The sequence below is a fragment of the Pundamilia nyererei genome, unplaced genomic scaffold (genome assembly GCF_000239375.1).
Source record: "Pundamilia nyererei isolate P.nyererei 1_Seehausen unplaced genomic scaffold, PunNye1.0 scaffold00034, whole genome shotgun sequence".
Lineage (NCBI taxonomy): Eukaryota > Metazoa > Chordata > Actinopteri > Cichliformes > Cichlidae > Pundamilia > Pundamilia nyererei.
In genome coordinates this window covers 4,350,585-4,370,796 of record NW_005187435.1, presented here as the reverse complement: position 1 = coordinate 4,370,796, position 20,212 = coordinate 4,350,585, and the positions used below count along the sequence as shown (strand labels likewise).

Here is a 20,212-nt window from a genome sequence, read left to right as displayed (position 1 = left end):
TGTCTGAGTCACACGTCACCATATAATGAACGCTTTCTTATTTGTTCCCAAGATCCATGCAAAATACATTCAGAAGAAAGGAAGCAGCAACACTTTTAAGCAGCCTCAGTATGAAAAAACGTGCAAATTCTCTTTTTCCTGACACTGAATTCTTATCTCGACTGTTTTCCGTGAGAACTGTGTTTGGGCCCAGAGTCGAGGACAAAGGAAAGAGATTTATTTCATTCATTATTTCTCCGCACTTCTTATTACTTGACTCCAAACCTCCTCCCTTCCTTGCTGCTACTGCTTCCTCATTTGAATGTCAAAATGTTGAAGGTTAACAGGAACTTAATTGAGAGCTAGCATGCTTTAATACAAGGCTCAAAATCATGTTGCTTGACAACAAAGTAAGGGATGATTGTATTTTGGATCCTAGCCATGGCTTTCCATTTCCTAATGTTTATGATTGGATTACACATCCATTAGTTCACTAGCCGTCTTGTCTTTGCCAGTAGGTCGCAGTTCATTGCTGCACGCAATAGTGCCTCTTTAAATAGATGCGACTGCATGGATCAACTCTTCGCATGTAGTTTGAGGGCAAGTAGTTTGTTTTGACTGCATCATGTTCATTGAACTCTGTGTTGGATCTCTTTGTGTGGCAGAGATGAGTTTGCTAGATATCTTTTTTTTTTAGATCCTTTTAATCCATTCAGGGGAAAAAAGACTATTTTTCATTCAGTTGCAAACAAAAACATATATATTCTGAATCTAGCTTTTCAAAAACTATTTGTCAAATGAATATATTTACATTTTGGACTATGACAAATAACTCTGCTATATGTATATATTTTATTTTTCAAGCATAATAATGCACTTTTCAACTATTTAAAAGAACAAAGATCTATAGATATAAAAGATTAAAATAGCCTTTAGTTAGCTTACTCTCATCTTCAAGCCTCGTGCTGAGCATGTCAGCCATCACCATCTTCAGGTGACAAGTGAGTGGTGGTCTTGACTGAGAATCTGAGGAACTATGTTAAAGACTTGTCAGTCACAATGATCCTAACCCAGTGTTCCTTTAACCAAGGGATCTGTTATTTGGAGGGTGGCGCGACTCCCAGGTTGAATGCATTTCAGTTGAAGTGGTCAGAAAAGCAAGGAAAAACATTGCTTTGCTCCCTAAGATGGTAGATCTATTCATCTATTCCTAGCAATGCAGCAGATCGCCTGTTTTTTTTGTTTTGCTTGCAGTCAAAAACACCGCTGCAGCACGTTCACTGATAGAGTGCGGTCAGTGCTCTGTGTATGGATTATTTCAGTCACAAATACAGAACACTGGCAGTACAGATGAAAAGTGTTACAGTTTTGCTACTTTTTACATTCACTGCTGCCATCTTGGATAGAAAAGTTGCAGTTGGTGGGGCTTCTCTGACTTTCCTAGTAGGAAATCCATCTTGAAGGGGCAGTCCAATTGAAAACTCCAACTTGCTTCAGATGAAACACAACATAAAGTCTACCTTCCTAACCGTCCTTATGGGACTTTTAGGCAAACCTCCTGCTGCATATTAGTAAAAAAAAGTTTAAAGCACACACTTAGAGACTATATCCATCTTTCTTGACTGGCCGGCTGTAAATGTTTAGTTTTCCATTAACCAGAAAATTTGAGTCAACTAACCTTTTCAATTCGTTAAAACCAACAGAATAATAAAACTGTTCTAAATTTTAAAATAACAGAAATTGTAGTGATGTGCGGATCGATACTGAAATATCGATTCCTCCGATACCAGTCATTTATGCTCTAGAATCGATTCTCACATTAAAATATCGATATTTTAGTAATTTAGGGTGAATTTGAAGTTTATCATTAACAGGAACACAGTGGAAAGAAACTATATCATTCGGATTGTCTACATTGGAAGGAACTACTTCCTCTTCCGCCTTTGAAGGCAAACTGAAGAGGGACAGGGATAGGTGCTGCTAGGGTGAGACAGACGTCTCTCACAGAGTCCTTTAGTGCTGCAGGCAGGCAAGGTGTTCAAATATATTTCTATATGATGAATTCTGCATTATTAAGTGATAACAACATAGTAATCATTATGATGCTATAATTTGAAGTACAATAAAAGATACAATAAATAAAATAAGTTTTTTGTACAAAGTATCGGTATTGGATCAGTATTGTCGATACCACCCAGAATTTTACTTGGTATCGAATCGGAAAGGAAATCAGTGGTATCGCACATCACTAAGAAATTGTTGTTTTATCTAAAACAACATATAAAATATCTTTATTTCCTTTTGCAAGATTTACTTTGGTACATTGGCCTGAGAGACTTTTCAGGCCAACACTATCCCATTCGGAAATAAGTCATGTCATATTTACTTGAGCACACACTGTATCATGCAGTACTGAGAGCGACGAGGGCTCATTTTGTCAACAGCATCTCAGCACTTAGACCTCTGAGGTCTGCAGCTGACAGCCTAACAAAAACAGGCTGCAGTAGGTGCATTTCAGCTGCTTTTGAAACAATCCCGTGTGCTGTTACCTTTGCTTCAACTTCTCGAGAATAAATTCATGCAGCTGAAAAATCTGATTTTATTTCATGGTCAGAAATGAGTGTAAGGTTGAAGGTTTGTGGCTATTTATAATAAAAACTAAACTCTGTTTCTCTGTGTATTTCAGATATTCACGCGCTATGGGAAATGCTACACATTTAATTCAGGCAAAGATGGAAAACCGCTGCAGGTGACGACGAAGGGTGGGATGGGCAATGGCCTGGAGCTGATGTTGGATATCCAGCAGGATGAATACTTGCCTGTCTGGGGAGAGACTGGTAAGCTCACCTTGAGGACATTTTATCCCCAGTTTTGAAGCTCTCACCTTGTACCACTGTTAGGGGAACTTTAATTTAAAAAAGACAGATTCATCAGAATCACCTGAAAACAGAAAGTTATTTTCAATGCCGGTGCTCTGAGAAACACCAGAGGGGGGGAAATAACTATCACAGAGATTCTCTTCCAACCTCTAAGGTAAAGATTTGACTAGGCTGTATTGCATTCCCTCTAAGTCTTCTATATGTAACTGTGACAAATAAAATACATTTAGCAAAGGGATTTTATCCAGGTGTGTATCTAAGAAATCCATACAACAAAAACCTCTGATTCGCTTTTAGAAATGTTTTACACATCTTGATTAATAATGAGTGATGAACCTGCAATGCATTGACGCACTGTTTTCCAGATACAGAATAAGGACAGATGAATACTGATCAGGAAGTTTTATTGTGATATAACCGAATGAATAGTCATATAGTCAGCCCACATGAATCAGACAAGCACTTGACTTATACATAACCGATTAAGGCTGAGGGCTCTCCCATTCGGGGTCGAGCCGTCATCAGAAGAGTTGCGTCTCCTCAGTGCTGCTTCAGGTGAAGCAAAACTGATTTTAATTCACCAGCATAGTCTGCTGTGTGTTTGCATCATTATCTTATAGGCACTGGGAAACGACCGTAAAGGAACAGTCCAGTGCGGTCACAGAAACACAATAGTCATGATCATTATTAAACATGAAACTTAGAGCAGTACGCCATGATCTGTCCTGATTTAATTGTATTAATATTAAATGCTTTTCATGTAAGATTATTGAATAATTGAAGACTTTTCCAAGAGGCGTGCTGAAAATCAAAGGATGTAATAATTATGCACTTTAATATTATACACTCTACATGCTTTTAATTCTTTGGAATATTCTGTTAGTCTTTCATTATTTTTAACATAGTGTTTAGCTGGTAATCCAAATTCTTTGTTTTTGTAATTATTTAATTCTTTAATTTAATTCAACTTAATTTCCAAATGATATGAATTGGCAGTTGATTGAGTTATACCCATTTGTTAGATGTAGAATGAGGTCAGAAATTTGTTGTAGGCAAAATCAGTAATCAGTGAGGAATCTAACGCTGTCTGCTTGCTTGTTTTTTTAGAGTTAAATATATTGGTTGGGAAATATAGTCAACAAATGCTGTGGAAGACCGAGGAACCTTTATGCTAACTGTTGTTGACAAAAACAGCAAACAAGGCAGGCAAAAAATGCCCTGGGCAATGAAGTAACAGGAGCAGGTGTTTGGGAAAGCTTCCCAACACACACCGGGGCAAAGGATTTATGTTCCTTAAAATCTACTATTTCACACTTACAGACACAAGTAAAGATGAGTGATGTGATGTGCATCCTGTAATGCAGATTTGGGGGTTGAAAAAAAGTCATCTGTAGTTACCTTGCAGACTTTACTATAGAGAAAGTTTTTCTTTTGCAGGGAAATACCTCGCAGCTGTAAATAAAAATGTTAAGCTAAGATTTTTTTTGACACTCTTGCAAACCACTAAATGAAGATAATAAGGTGAGATAGGTCACTAACAATACTTTCATTCTACTTGATAAACAAAAAAAGATTTAAGCTTGGCAAAATAGGTATTATAATAAGTAGGTGCAGCTGATAGTTTCAAATATGCTCTTTATTCACTTCATATTTGCTGGGTGTTTGAGCGTTTCTACATAATAGAAAATACACCTCTCAGGTGTTCAGCAATGCAGGACCGGAAGGAAAAAGACAGAACAGCTGCATTACAGGCATAATTTACCTCTAAAACGTCTTCACGTACATAGTGATTTTCTACCTTAGCGAATAAAATGCTTTACAATTTTGGCTTCTCATTTCAGACACACATTCATCAGTGGAGGAAAATCCAGGTGCTGGTCTGCCCAGTAGATCTTGGCAGATATTTTGACTAGGGAGAGTACAGGAAACATAAATATGATGGCTCAATTCCATTAAGTGCCCCAGTAAGCACTGAATAGTAACCCAGCATGCACAAAAGCAGGCCCTAACTAAGTGGAATACAGTCAACAATAATACCACTGTGCATTTTCTACAGGTCGAGCTCTCTGCTGCAAGAAAGATCTGTGGGATTAACTTTCCCAAGACTTCTTAAAACAAAAGAATGAGAGATTGAACCAACAGCTCTATTACATTTATTGTGAGAAATGCATGGGTGATTATTCACAATTACAACTTTATACCAATGGAATGAACAAAGGGTTTGTGCATAATGATTAGTATTCACATGATTTTTTCACACAGCTAAATTATGAATATTAACAAATACATCAAGATGTTAATTTTTGGGACAAAGAAACGTATCTGGTTTTGCCTCGTTACAACGTCACAGCTGACTTTATATGCTTTTATTTGAGAAAAGAAATTTTGCATGAACCGTTCAAGAGTGATTTTTATACACAATGCCTAATGTTAATACTTCAGCAGTTCAAAATTAGCGCATTACAATTTTAAATATAAAGAGTCTTTGTTAATATTTGGATGAAAGTTTGCAGCCTGAAGTGTAGAACTCATGGACATCTCCAAATGTTGTGTTTCCTCCCTTGAGTTGCTCCACCAGACCTTTGCTGCAGATAACATTCAGTTGCTGCTTGTTTGTGCTTGTTGTTTCTTCATTCAGTTTTGTATTTAATAATGGAAAAGCACGCTCTGTTGTGTTGAGATCAGGTGGCTGACTTTACCGTTGAACAGTATCTCATTTCTTTACTATAAGAAACTCTTGGGTTGCTTGGGGTCATCCATTTGCACTATGAACCACCGTCTGATCAGTTTTGCAGCATTTGGCTGAACCTCAACAGAAACTATAGCCCTGTACACTTTAGAATTCGTGCTGCTATTACAATCAAAAGTCATATTGTCAATAAACACTAGTGGCCTGGTTCCACTGGAAGTTATACCAACACGTTAGACAGATGATGCGGTATGCTTTGGATCATGAGTTGTTTCTGGTTCTGGTACAAGTTAACTGTAGTTTCTACAGTTTCTGTAGAAGCTTCGACATCACTTCTACAGAGCTGCCGAAGCTCCTTTATGTCTTTTTTTGGCAGTCTAATCTTGATCTTGAGTGTAATCAGTGGTTTGCACATTTTTATATTATATTTCTATTCATGAAGGCGTCATGAAGTGATACACCTGCTGACGCAAAAGTGTTCTTAACTTGATTAGATGTCGTGAAGTTGTTTTTCTTAAAAGTGGAAATAATTTGTGCGCTTTAGCTGTCTTCTGTGGTCTTTCGGGCCTTTTGGTGTTGAGCTGGTCAGAGCATTTATTATATTTAACAGTGCACCAGATTGTGGATTTGGCCACTGTTAAAGTTTTTGTTGTCTCTCACTGTTAGGTTTATTTGCATTTTTTTGGTCTGATGATGTCCTCTTTGGGCCTCATATTTTAAAATCACAGTAAAATTACAGTGAAAAGCTATAAAATACAAATTAAATACTTTTAAATGAACGTCAAATGTTATGTCTGCTTTATTTGTCATGTAATAACAAGGGAGAAGGCGTCACCTGGATGCTCCCTTGTCAATTGGCCAATTAAATTTGAACCTCTGAAAATGGGGACCTGTGTATAGAAATGGTTGTAATTACTATATATTTGTAGCCTAATATTTTGTAAAATCACCTGAAAAAACCTGAAAGTCTGCACTTCGATCACATATTGATTGTTTGATTTACAATCTATTGCGGTGGTGAGAAGCAAAACCATGTTTGTCCCACACATTATGGAGCAAACTATATAAAAAAAATATATAAATATAAGTTGAATAAAAGCTAGTGTCTAACTACCAGTGAAAAACCTCCCAGAATCCTGGGAATTATGGATAACAGTCATTTATGTGTGGAGTGGCATCAAAAGGTTTATGGATATTAAAGCTACAACACCCTCCATGTCTTTCATATGATTATTCCATAAAATGTTAGATACACTGGTGTTTGAACCAAACAGTTTACCACAACTTTAAAGCCAGTGTTCTTTACTAAAATAAATAAATCAGATCCGAAACCATGAGCATGCCTCCTAAGTAATGTGGAAATAGCTAATTCTGATTTATTGAACTTAGCGGCCCATGTCCACTGCAAAGACGAGAGAGAAACGGGAGAAGGAGGGAGAACGGGTCAAGTGTCGTCTGCACAAAGAACGCCAGCAGAGCAGCACAAACTCAATCTTCACAGTTGGTATATTGTCAAAAAAATGTTTTTAAAGGGAATGTACCAGAAGGAGAGAATGTGTAAGGTTGTAGAAGGACCAGCAGCTGATCGAACCATGTAACAAAGAAACAGCAGCTTTAGAGATCAAAAAGAATCATCAGATACACCTGAGTTCACAGGCCGTAGGATTAGTGAGTAAAAGTAAAGCGGGCGAGTGACTGAACAATAAGACAGGTAGGATTAAACTAGTTTAAGAAAATGCGCAAAAGATAAAGTGGATGTAAGTGTATTATTTTACAGGTGTAGTTGAACTTGCTTTGATAAAATCAGGGTGTATCAGGCGTACAGGGGAACACGGATGCAAACGTAAGAAACCTTCTTAAAAATCATTTTGTTTTTTCTTTTTTGTTTGTTTTGACTTTTTTCGTCTTTTTTTCTTTGTTAAAAAAGGACTGGAGTGGATCTTTCAGCATGACCAGCTACCCAATGGAATAATTTTACCTAGGGGAAAATCAGAGGAGAAAAGCCCTCCAGAGCTCTGACCTAAATCCCATAGAGCACCTATGGGATGTCATGGAGAAAAATGTCAGCCTTTCTGGCTGAAAAATGGAGAGAATTTTGCCACAGTTACTACAGAAATTGGTGACTAGCATTTATGTCCAGACAAGGGTGACAAACTAAATACAAAACCACCGAAATCTTAGCAAAGCAATTCTCTTTTCTCTTGATTTTAATTTGCTTGAGAAATGGGAATAGAAAACACAGTTTCCACTGACATTTAAAAATTATTGTTGCAGTGAAATTCTGATGTTTTTAAGTGTCCAGCAGTTTTTGTGGACCGCTTTAGTTGTCATTTTCAGGGTGTCAGGGGGTAAAGCATATGCTAGAATTCATAAATTAGAGAAAGGTTACTCCCAGGATACAATATCAATCTACAGATAATATACGTGTATGAACGTGTCTGTATAATTTATATGAACACTCATATTAACACCTCTAGGTAAACAAGAGCAGTCAGACTGCAAAGCTCAAACAGGGCTGAAATTGCCTCTACGTTATACATAAATTACATTTCTGGACCCAGATCCATTGAAATTTGATATGTCTTTGTGAAGATATGATGCAGAATATCAGATTTGGCAATGGTAAAGAATCCTTCTAAAGAAAAAAATAATTTAACCAAGAACTGGATTAATATCAGCCCTAAAAGTTGATCACACCTAAGTTGGGCCAAGTCCCACTTCTAGTAAATCCATCATGCACGTCCATCCATAATTTTTCAAGTAATTCTACTAAAAAACAGAAAAATAAACAGGCAGTCAAACAAATCTTTGATGGAGGTAATTAGGAGCTTAACCTTCACTATATCTGCATATCTTCAGACTGTGGGAGGAAATGGGAGCAACAATATGCTTTAATAAGGAAAAAGTTAAATAAATTGAAGTCATTTGAAAATGTGTCTGGTGGCAGCTGTGAAAACACACATATATTTTTATACTAAAAACTGACAAGGTTATTGTTAGCCTCTCCTGGTTATTGATTTCTGTGCTGAGACATATTATCACATACCTGGCATTATTTCAGAAGAAAGCACAGGCAGTGAAACAATAATGAAGCAACGTATAATACTCGCATTTTGTTCCATACTTTCACCCAAATGTGATTACTTCAGTTGTGTACTGAAGACAGATGTCCACTACTTAAAGTCCTCCTGTTTGCACTCATGCAAACACAAGCTTGGGTATGACATATACATATATGCTGCTTTAAGCCTCAAGCATTCGTCTAGGCTGCAGCAGCAGCAGAAAATGGCTTTGTGTATCAGAAAAGAAATGTGTAACCGTTAAAGTCTGTGTCTCTTTTTCGAAGCTCTCTTGCCAATTCAAGCCACATTTCAGAGCACTTTAATTGAAAATAGTGAGAAAGCCTAGCACTTAGACGATTATAGCAAGTGACAACCGGAAAGAAAAGGCGGCAGGAAACAGACATCCTACTTTATCCCCGAGCCGGCGCTCAAAGAAGCTAAACCTCTTGAATCCAACCTGCCATCGCCACGATAAGCAGGTCCAGGGTTCTGCAAAAGTATGTTTGCACAAGTATAGGTTTGAATCACCACCTCGCTGTGAGGTTTCCCTGATCTCAGTATCAAAGAGGCCCATCTGCTTCATTTAAAATCTATACAGCAGAGTGCTATAGCAAGACAAGCTGTCAGCTATATTGATTTTCGTTTTATCCTCATCATCAATTATTTATTAATTTTATGCATTCACTCTCGTATGCCCTTGTAGTGCATAAGACTCCTGCGGGGCGTGTATTGTTATCAGCTGGTCTATTTGGGAAGTCCACCTTCTTTATCCTGTCACTTCTCATTCCAATTATTAACTCCTAAAAGTCCACAATGCATTTGTCATCCATGGAAAATCATGGCAATTACGAATTAATAACTCCACTGGGATAGTTCTTTCCTGCTCAGCTGAGACTACAATTTTACGTTTCTCATTTTGTTTTAACTTTCAGCATCTTTTTTTTTTTTACTCGTTAGCTGAGCTTTGTCTCCATCTGATTAGTAACAATTGCTGCTGGTTTGATCATGCAGGCCAGTCTGTGCATACAAATCATCATCCTCATTGTAAATGTCGTAATCTCTGTTATCAACAGATGAGACATCGTTTGAAGCAGGGATCAAAGTTCAGATCCACACCCAAGATGAGCCGCCGTTCATAGACCAGCTGGGCTTCGGAGTGGCGCCGGGGTTTCAGACGTTTGTCTCCTGTCAGGAACAACGGGTACGTCCTTGGAAAGATGGCACAAGTGGAACGCTGAAACTACAATAACACACTGTATCGCAGCGTGTTTTGTCAACAAGATGTTGGAGGATAATTTGTTGCAGTTATAAAGAGGCATTATCTGCGAAAAATAATCTGTTGCACTTTCAAAATGATGAAAACATTACTCTGCTTTTCAAATCCCTGAATAATTTGGGTATTTCAGTCTATTTTGTTTATCTGTCAGCAGCAGATAGAGTAGTAATTACTCCTACAGAAAAGGCTGCTAGTCTCCCTGCAAAGAGTACTTCTATGATTTAGAACTTCATTCATATAGCATGAAACATGGTGCCTTTATTACCCACAATGCAGCTTGAAGCTCTCATGATGAGATTCAGGTGCTTTCCAGAATGTGGCCTTGAGGCGGAAATGAGTAGCAGAGGACTGAGGTCACCTATTTCTAACAGCCTCAGACATATTTTATTGTCAAACTTCACTTTTCAGTCCTGACATAACGTAAGCAAATTTATGTTTTCACACATTTTCCAGAAAACAATGCCCTTTCACACATACACTCCGTTCCATTCATCTGACAGGATCTTGACTTTTGAGCTTTTATGACTAAATTAAAACGAAAATAAAATTTCAATTCAATAAAGGTTGCTGCGCCCTTATTATTAGGACTTTGTGACATTTTCATATCATTTTCAGCATGGCTTATATTTCAACTGCATACAATTACAGTAGTATATTATGTCTGCATAGGTATTTCCAGTGTCTTCTTGAGTTGCTCTGCTCACTGACAAATGCCCTAAATAGAAATAGCATGTGCGTAATAATAATTTATCTTAATGACTCTTTCTGCATTTTAGCTTTCTAATAAGCTTTACAATCTTTTTAATGTGTCTTCAGTAGTTCTACATCAGATGACAGATCTCTCTTGCAGCCTTTAAGCAAGAGATGCTGTCTCAGCGGCACAAACATAGAGACACAGAGTGTGACAGGGAGAGAGACCCTGCTCCTAGTGGCAGTGGAAGAGGGAAGTAAATGTTCCAAAGTGTAGTTACTCATCACTAGAGTCAATGCTCACTGACACAGGTGCAAGAAATCTTTTGCAGTTATCAAAAATACCACACTCGTAATGTGTGACTCTCTCGTCACTGGCTTGGGTTTCTGCAAATGCAGCTATTAGAGCACCAACATTAAAACGAACCCATGTCACTTCAGCAGACTGATGGGAGCTGCAAGTCTTGCATATCACTGAAAAAAGGGCTTTAGATGTGTAAAATTGGGGTAATCAGTATTTATACAATTGCTTGGGCTTATGGTGCCTCCAAAGAGGAGGTGGTGTAAGTGTCTTAGTCAGCATGAAATCAACTTATCTAGTGTAATGGGATTTTGCATGCTGGCCCACATCATCAGTACTGTGTCTTTAGTCACTGAAGATGTTTAATGTCTTTCCACATCAGACATCCCTGCATTGCCCTGGTTCCTTTAGGGTTGATCAAGCCCTGGCCCACGTCCCAGTTGCACTCGCACTTTACTGCTCACTCTCTTTGATTCAAAACCATCAGGAGGATCTTTCAGCAGCCTCTCAGGCACTGCTGATGGCTCTGCCATTGTCTGCCTCGTCACTCGTGAGACTGATAGCTTTGCTGAACTTCCTGCTGACAGTCAGTCATTTGAAATTTAAGGTGTGAGTACGAACTGAATAGCTTGTACTCACACCTTAAATTTCAAATGAGGGAGGTTAAAATGAATGAATTTCAGACTCTGTGAACTGAAAACTTGCTAGTATTTAGATTGTTGGGAAGAACAGAAATTAAAACAGACACCAAGTCAGACTGCACACATGGCTCAGTGACTGAGGCATCCAGGGAAGTGGAAATGGCTCTGGTATTGCTCAAGGTTTTTGTCAGACCACAGGGATTTGAAATGACAAGACCCACAAGGTAAGCAATGCACTGTCAGCACTATGCTGTGCTGGAGGAAAACTGCTATTCTCTTTTTTAAATGTTTTTTAAGAACATTAAAAAACATTTCTGGGAATGTTTCAGATCAAAGTTTCCCACAAACTCATCAGCAAAGAATGCTTACTTTTTATTTTTCCATCATTAATATGGTGGAGTTTGAAATGCTGATTTGTTAGCCAGAAAGATCTGCCCTGAGCAGGCTGTTCAAGTCTGTGCACTTCTTGGAAGGCTTGGATTTTCCATGCAGTCCTAATAGTTACCCACACGGGGCCTTAACACATATTAAGGAACACAAACGTCCCCCAGCTTGTCGAAGTCGGTTTTGTTGAGTGAAATGAAGTGTATGTAGGTTATTCCTCTGAACTGTGAATAATTCTGTGGGTGCAATTGCGAGCATGCAGTCAGACAAATCACATAGTCTGGGCCCTAATATGGTTCAGAACCATGCAAAATAAATGGAGAGAGAAAGAAGCGGATTTGATCTCGGTCCTTCCACATCCACACTACTACTAAGTGCGTCCCAGTGTCGGCAGGCTGCAGCAGGATTTTGCATGCTGTGAACGTCGCGTCTGCAGGAGAGTGTCCTTCTTTGTTTTTCTCTATTTCCCCACTAGCTCCATTACTTTTTTCCTCGCCAACAGTCATTACAATTCCTTTAATACAATTCTCCTCTCTTTAATATGATTCTACAATCTCTCCATTCCCCCTTTCTCCCCTCTTTCAGTCTCTATTTATTTATCCCATTGTCTGGCAGGCTCAGTCTTCATTAATCTAATGCAGTTTGCTCCCATTCATTCATCTCCCTGTTTCAGCAGTCCTGTAGTGTAAAGCTGTTGGGGACTTTTCAGCCAGCCAAGCTGTCACTCACCGTGATCTGGCAACAGAATAATCTGCAATATCCTTCTACTTTACATGCAAAGTAAAAAAAAATACAAAATAATTCTCCCAGCATTTCTCCATGCGCCTCCTTTTCTGTCCACAGTCACCCCTGCTTTGTACCTCTTTCTCTCGTGATTTGTTTTCCACTTCGAGGTTTGCTCAGCACACGAAAATATCCTGAAATCTTTTTCGCCAGATTTACTTTTGTCCACACTTACAGCAGCTTTTGCTGAGTTTAACCAAAGGGAAATAATGTTGCCACAGAGTGGTTTGAGAAGTCTGAAAAGAGCTTTTGAAAATGCAGGGAAATCAAAATAGCAGACCAATGTACATAAAAGACCCATTTTCAAGTTAAAGAACTCCTTTAAGGGATGTAATCCACGTGACTGTGAATAAATGCAGATACACCCATTATCGATTATCACATTTTATTATGCTCTGATGGTTTTTAAGTTTAGCTTGACTTTGCGACTATTCTCCTGATTAGGTTAGGTTTTTGTTCGCGCTGTCTATTTTACTTGAGTGCACTGCACTGTATGTGACTACTTATGACTATTGTATGTGCATGCTGAACATCTCCTGGTGTTATTAGTAACCAACTCCAGTTTGTGATACCCGTGGCTGCCTCGTGCCCCCCCCACTACAGATTGTTAGCTGCTGGTCCCTAAATCACAACAGTGGCCTTTAATTTATTGCCATGTGAGCACTCAGTGATGCACTGATTGAACTGATGAGACAGAAACACATACTGCCTTCTTTTTCCTACTTTCCTACCTCATTTAACGCATCACATTTTTCTCTTCTGTTAGTTAAGGCAGATGAAATGTAAATGAGTACGGCAAATGTTGTGATATAACATGCAAATTACAAAATGCATTCCTCCGGAGGGAATTTAGTTTATTTTGTCTACATAAGCAGTATAAAGCTAACTCAAATGTGCACAGGATTCATTTATGCTTGGTTTTAAGTAATTTTTCATTTAACATTTCAATTATTATCTCAGTTATTTTTTGTAACTGAATTATTTCCGTTACTCCTGGGGAGCAGAGACCATGATTAGATCTTTTTTAGTCTATTTATTAGTCTCCTGAATATGTTGACCGACACGCTCTGCTGATCATTTTTCAGTTGTCTTCTACTTTCTATAGCCCTTTCAGACATTCACTCCTTTTCAGCAATCTGAAGACATCTGAAATTGTCAGCTTCATTTTAGAATGCACACCTTGGTCACTTTCCCACATAAGCCGTGGCAAAGTTCTTTCTAAGTCCAACAAGATTGGCGTATCAATTCTGCACAAGCCTGAATGCGTGCTCTATTGATATAGGCACACATAAGACTTTCACTATCCACCTCTTCCCTTTATCTCTATGAGTCGCTCAACTCACTACAAGGTATGATTTTTTTTTTTTTTTTTTGAAGAATGCCTGAAACTTTAGTCATAGAAAGATGAAGGTTTTTGTATGAGACACCTGCTTTCAGTCTCTGTCTCTCTTGCCTACCATCTTGCATGCAAACATATAGCCTGTGTCTGCAAATAAGACAGCAGCTCAGCATCAGGCATTTTCAACATTTCATCACCAGTCTCCTTAATTACACGGTTCATTTAAGAACATAAGAAATTGAGCGAAGTGGATTGTGAAAACAAACAAAAGGTCTGTAAACTTAACTAAGCGCAAAAGACCCATTCCTAATGTCGTTAGATGCCAGTTCTCTGAAATTACCAAAGACCTTCCCCCACTTTTACAAATCAGTTACACAGTTACAAATTAAAATGTTAGAAAAAAATAGTTATAAAAGTTATAAATTTAACTTTATGTTAAAGCCCATACCATAGTAAAAATAGACTCTGATATATGTCGGGCTTATAAAACTCGGCAATAATGTATGTAATGTAAGTTCTGACGAAATGTTAGCTGCGGCTTGAGTTGGTGTTTTGCTCCCAGCTGTTTATGAAAGTCTGCTTTTGAGTTTGTTTCATAACCGCATCAGACAGCGGCAACATCTATCAACTTCCAGTCAGCTGTCTAATCTCCAATTTTGACTAAAGCGTCTGTGCATGTGTTCCCCATATTTTTAGAAGATAGATCATTTTATTTATATAGCGCCAGTTCACCAGAGCAGTCACCTCAAGGCGCTTTATATCATAAGGCAAGCACCCTACATTATTAGAGAGAAAACTGCAACTATCAGCAAGTTATCCACCGCAGCTGGTTGAGTGGTGAGGGGACTGAGAAGAGGAAAAAAAGTCAAACTGCTTATACTATAAACTCTGCAGTTGCACCATGAAAGAAAAGCACAAATATCAACTTCTGTTTATAACTGAGACAAAGTTTGTGTGAAGGATTGTGACAGGAATTTTTTCAACATTCATGTGATTATCTACTGAAAATTTGTGCCCAGCTGTAAGATAGTCAAAATATACTGCTACTTCTGCTGTATAGAATTTACAGTAGAAGTACAGAAGTAAGCATGTAAGAATGACATTCATGAGAAACAACCTCAGAGCATACTGAAAACACAGGAGTCTTGTGGCCACGGCAACGACATCTTTGTTCAACACCTACCCTGCCCCTGTTTACCAGATTTGCCTCGCTCTGTCTTCATCCACCTGCAGACAATGAAAATCAAGTTGAAGGATTGCTGTTTTGACACACTAGAGAAGATCAAGTGCACAGAAGATCAAGTGCACAGCGCAGAAGCATAGCTACTACAGGACATGATAGGACTGCTACAGTGTGAAGTCTGTGCTGTACTCTTACAGCACTGAAGATGTGTACAATGGGTACAGAGGTGTACAAGAACATGATCTTGAAGACAGATCATCCAAATTAAAATCAAATAAAGTTTTGGCGTTTAGATGCCCATTAATATGAATACCCCATGTCTCCATAATTTTGTCCAGAGAGCCACATTTGGGGGATGGGTTGGTTTTGGTTTTGGTGATATCTTATATTTTTCTGTTCAGTGCATGCAGGCATCTGCAACATTTTATCATTGTGCTGTCTGTGTATGCCTTTGGTTCCTTTTTCTCCAAACCAGCACAGTGGTTCCTTTCTTCCCTGGGATAAGGAGAGTGTCATAGTTCATCTCTCCTTCAAGTTTACTCTTACCTCCTCTTGCTCTTTGATGTAACAAGGTCTTGCAAGCCATTCCTATTATGTCCAATTTCATGAGTAAGCTCTCATGTTGTTGTGTAGTTGTGCTGGCAGCCCATTTTTGCCAAAGACAAATTTTCAACTTCCTCGACATGCTCGTTCCCCAAGCCCTGGTACATCATGATAAGTATGCACTTAACTACTTTAAACCCCCCTGTAGAGAAGACAACAGGACCTGTAGCTGGCAGATGCATGCAAACTGGCATGAAATTAGTTTCTAACATATGGTGTATTTGGAAGATTCGGTTGAAGCACTGAAAAACTAATAAGCAACTTTTATTAACCGTATTAACCGTTAATTTTATGGCAAACTAAATACCTCTGGGTTTGTGACTGTTATTTGCATAAATCCATCTATATTAATGCACCAAATTGGACTTAATAAAATTCTGATGTGCTCTTTTTTTTTACTTTTTCTGAAAACCTATATACAAGAAAATTACTTTAGTTTGATTATTGTGTTTACTCACATAAATTAAATTTAATTAAAATATATGCATATCTGCAAAAAAGTATTTCAAATACAGATGTGTTTATGAATGCACCACATTCACTTCACTGTATAACAGTAAGATCTGTGAGTGGCTTCTGCAGTTTTTAATTATTTAAAGATGTAAATACTTGTATATTAATACTATAGAATTACATATCCAGCACTGCTGTGCAGATGTTCAAAGAAATGCAAAGTCTAATAAGTCTGGTGACAGCGTCTCTCTTTGGGTTCCTCCACTGCACGAATCCACCGGATTGCATGTTTTACTGCACAGACTGCTGAGAGGCGACATAGCTAACATTAGTGGATTCAAATACTGGGCATATGGTATTTGGTTCTGCATCAACGTTGCTTAGAGTGAAACTCTTACGACATATCAGCTCTACTAAACAGCTGATACTATTCAGTTCCTGCATGAAGAGTGGGCAGCACAATGAAAGCACAGAGGGAGACTAGGAATAGGAGAAGCGTAGGATTGATGCTCCTACGCTCAATAACCACAACTCACATGTCCACGAATCTGGAGTAAGAACAAGATTCACATTCTGTTCCAAATGCAGTGTGTAAAGACCTTTCATATCGACAGAGTAACAAGTTTAGCATATTGAGAGAAAATATGGCATGAAAAACTGCATTGAGGATAAGCGTGCAATAACGTGCATATGATGAAATTGCAAATGACTGCGTAGTTGTTCTTTTTGTTTACTTTTTACTCTGTTGCCACTTCCATGAACATAAACTGTGAGTTTTATTATTTTTATAAAAAACAGGTCACATTCGCATTGTGAATTTTTTTTACTTCAAATATGGTCAAGGTATTGATAAGTCTCTGGGGATGTTCAGCAGATAGCAATCGCCATGTGTGACGTGTTTGTGCCTCTCTTTCAGCTGACATACCTGCCTCCACCATGGGGCGACTGCAAATCCACACCGATGGATTCTGACTTTTTCAGCAGCTACAGCATCACGGCCTGCAGGATCGACTGTGAAACACGATACTTGGTGGATAACTGTAACTGTAGGATGGTTCATATGCCCGGTAAGAACCAGAGGGGGCACCTTACTGCTTTCGCATTATTGTAGGGTCTTTACCTTACAATATAAAGCGACGTGAGGCAACTGTTGTTGTGATTTGGCACTTTATAAATAAAACTGAATTGAATTGGATATCAATATATCTATATCTACTTATAAAGATGTGAAGTGCTCGAGAGTCTGTTATTCTAATCTCACAGGAAACACTTTCGTTTGATGCTGCAGTGACAAAAATGATTTTTGAGGAGCAAAACACTTTTTCCAGCAAACGCTGAAAATCAGATATTTTCACACTCCAGTGGATCGGAAAACTCAACTGTTTTCATTTTGTTTGCACAGTGATTACAGCTGGCATTTGCTGTCTACCTCCTACACTTAATCACTGTGTGGCATCTCTGATGGCAAATTGAAAAGGAGTTTGGCACTGAGGAAACATTTGCTTTTGGCCTCCGTTAACCCTCACTTACCTGTCCAATTATTGTTAATGCCTCTCTTCAATCAGCGAGAGACCCGTGTTTGCATATAGACAGCCTGCCAATCTGCCTGTGTGATAATCAGGATTAGTCTCTATCTTATAGTGATTGTTCAGTTGATTACTGGAAGTCTAGAGGGAACCTCCCCATCTTCTTCAGCTATTCATCTTTCCGATCTCTGGACCAAAAAGCAGTGACTAATTGTAGCAGGGTAATAATGTCCTCTACAGCAATGACATTTCTTACCTTGTGTTGTCCTGACAAACTGACAAAGATGGATCAACTGCCAAAAAGAGAAGGATGGGGAAAGGGGTGACCGAAAGTGGTGATGAGAGTCAGCAAAAGTTAATGAAATCAATTACAAGATGAGTTGAAAATTTATGGCAAAAATCCAGGTGTGATAAGGGCAGCAGTAATTCTGAGACAACATTAATTATAAGTCTTGGACTCGTTGCCTTTTGTGCTTCCTCGAAACCCCCTTTTCCCTTGCTCGCCCCTTATTTTTGGTCAGACTGTGAACATTGTGTTCTTTTGCCTATCCTTAGGAAATGCCCCATACTGCACCCCGGAGCAGTACAAGGAGTGTGCAGATCCTGCCTTGGGTAAGGAGATAAACCAGCATGCTGCTTGCATGATGTGTATGTGTATGCACGTGTGTGTGCATGTGCACTTTTCAGTGTGCATGTCCCACTGTTCAGAACTCCTGATCCGAGGTGATAACAGATAATAGTGTTCCTTCAGCCTGATAGTAGCCATTCTCAAAGAGTAAACCTCAAGCCTGCCACTGAGGCTCTCCTTTTCACACTCCCCTGTCTTTCCATCAACTGATACCTTTCAGTCCTTTCATGTCTGTTGCTTGTTTTCTTACTGACTTGCAATCTCTCGTGTCTCACGTGTTGGCCTCTGGCTGTTACTGTCTCTCTGACTCTGTCTTGATGTGGCTTATATCTTTTGTATTTCTTATAAGGGTCTGTGGGGTTGCTCCTCGCGGCATCTTTTCACAACATTCCTGTGACACTTTTCATTCAACTCATATTTTGTTTGTCATCCTGGGATGGCGATAAATCTGTCTGTCCCCTTGTCTTCTCTCTTTAAATCTCTATCTCTGGCTTTCTTCTCTCTCTCTCGCTCTGTCTGACTACTTCATTTTTCAGACTTTCTTGTCGAGAAAGACAATGACTTTTGTGTGTGTGAGACGCCGTGCAACTTGACACGTTATGGTAAAGAGCTGTCCTTTGTCAAGATACCCAGCAAAGCATCGGCCAAGTACCTTGCCAAGAAATATAACAAAACTGAGCAGTACATAGCGTAAGTACATTTTTTAAAATCTTTTATATAACCAAAGTGTTTCACATTTATGTTATTTGATGCAACCAATCTCTAAGAAGCTTCACATAAATGAAGCGATGAATTAAAGTTATCAGTGCCATTCGTCTTGTCTTTTCAGTGTATTTTAGAAGCTAAACATTGTTATATTTTATTTTTAGCGCAGTTATAATGTCATTATCACTCATCATATTACACAGTGTGTTAAACTGTCATCATGCAGTGCATTCTGTAGACACAATTCATCAGCTCCTGTCATTTTCTTCATTATCATGAATATTTTTTTATGTCTTGCAGCAAATAAGAGATGTATTTAGTTATAGATAGTACTTTACGTTTCTAGTTATTTATTTTCTATTCTCTACTTAAACACAACAAAAATGTTGTAGCAGCAGTTATCAACTCACCCCCGAAAAAAATTAGAGAAGGGGCAGGTGGTAAGTGGCAGCTGCGTTAGCTTGGCCCCCCAAAAAACTCATGTCTGTTAAATAAATTATAAACAGGTGCCAATGGCATGCTCAATAATTCAGGTAGTTTACGTCAAATGTTAAGTTCCCATTAACTTACAGTTGACTCGAGCTCTTCCACTGAAAAGTGTTGTATGGGCTTTTGGTTGACACAGAAGTGTATTTGCCCTGAGTTTGAAGTTTCAAATGCACACACCTCCAGAAAGAAGCGTAGCAGTGAAATGACTTTGATGGGGACGGCTGTTTCCACCAGATCAGGTGCTCGATTGGATTGGTGACTGTGGAGGCCATTTGAGTACAGTGAACTCACTGTCATGTTCAAAAAACAGTTTAGAATCATTTAACATTGCACATTATTCTGCTGGAAGCAGCCATCAGAAGATGCACACAATGTGCTGGTAAAGGGATGGACACGGTCAACTAATGATGCTCACTTGGCACTAATGGGCCCCGTGTGGCAAGAAAATACCCCACACACTGTTACATCACCAGCATCTTGAACCATTGATACGAGGCTCCGTATTCTCATGTTGTTCATTCTGATCCTAAGTGAGCTATTCTCAAGCAACATCCTTCCAAATCCTGTGTAAAGAAACATGTTCATGACTTTGTCTATGACAA

General features: G+C 38.7%; 1 protein-coding gene across 2 annotated transcripts in view; it reads left to right on the top strand.

The window, feature by feature from the left end:
- asic1b (acid-sensing (proton-gated) ion channel 1b) overlaps window positions 1–20,212 on the top strand; it is a 181,318-nt gene that overhangs the window by 153,429 nt on the left and 7,677 nt on the right. For both annotated transcript variants that reach the window (XM_005729838.1, XM_005729837.2), the window contains 5 exons: window positions 2,666–2,816; window positions 9,683–9,810; window positions 17,179–17,329; window positions 18,344–18,400; window positions 18,953–19,106. In XM_005729838.1, the coding sequence (XP_005729895.1) occupies window positions 2,666–2,816; window positions 9,683–9,810; window positions 17,179–17,329; window positions 18,344–18,400; window positions 18,953–19,106 (641 nt within the window). The remainder of the gene's footprint in view (window positions 1–2,665; window positions 2,817–9,682; window positions 9,811–17,178; window positions 17,330–18,343; window positions 18,401–18,952; window positions 19,107–20,212) is intronic.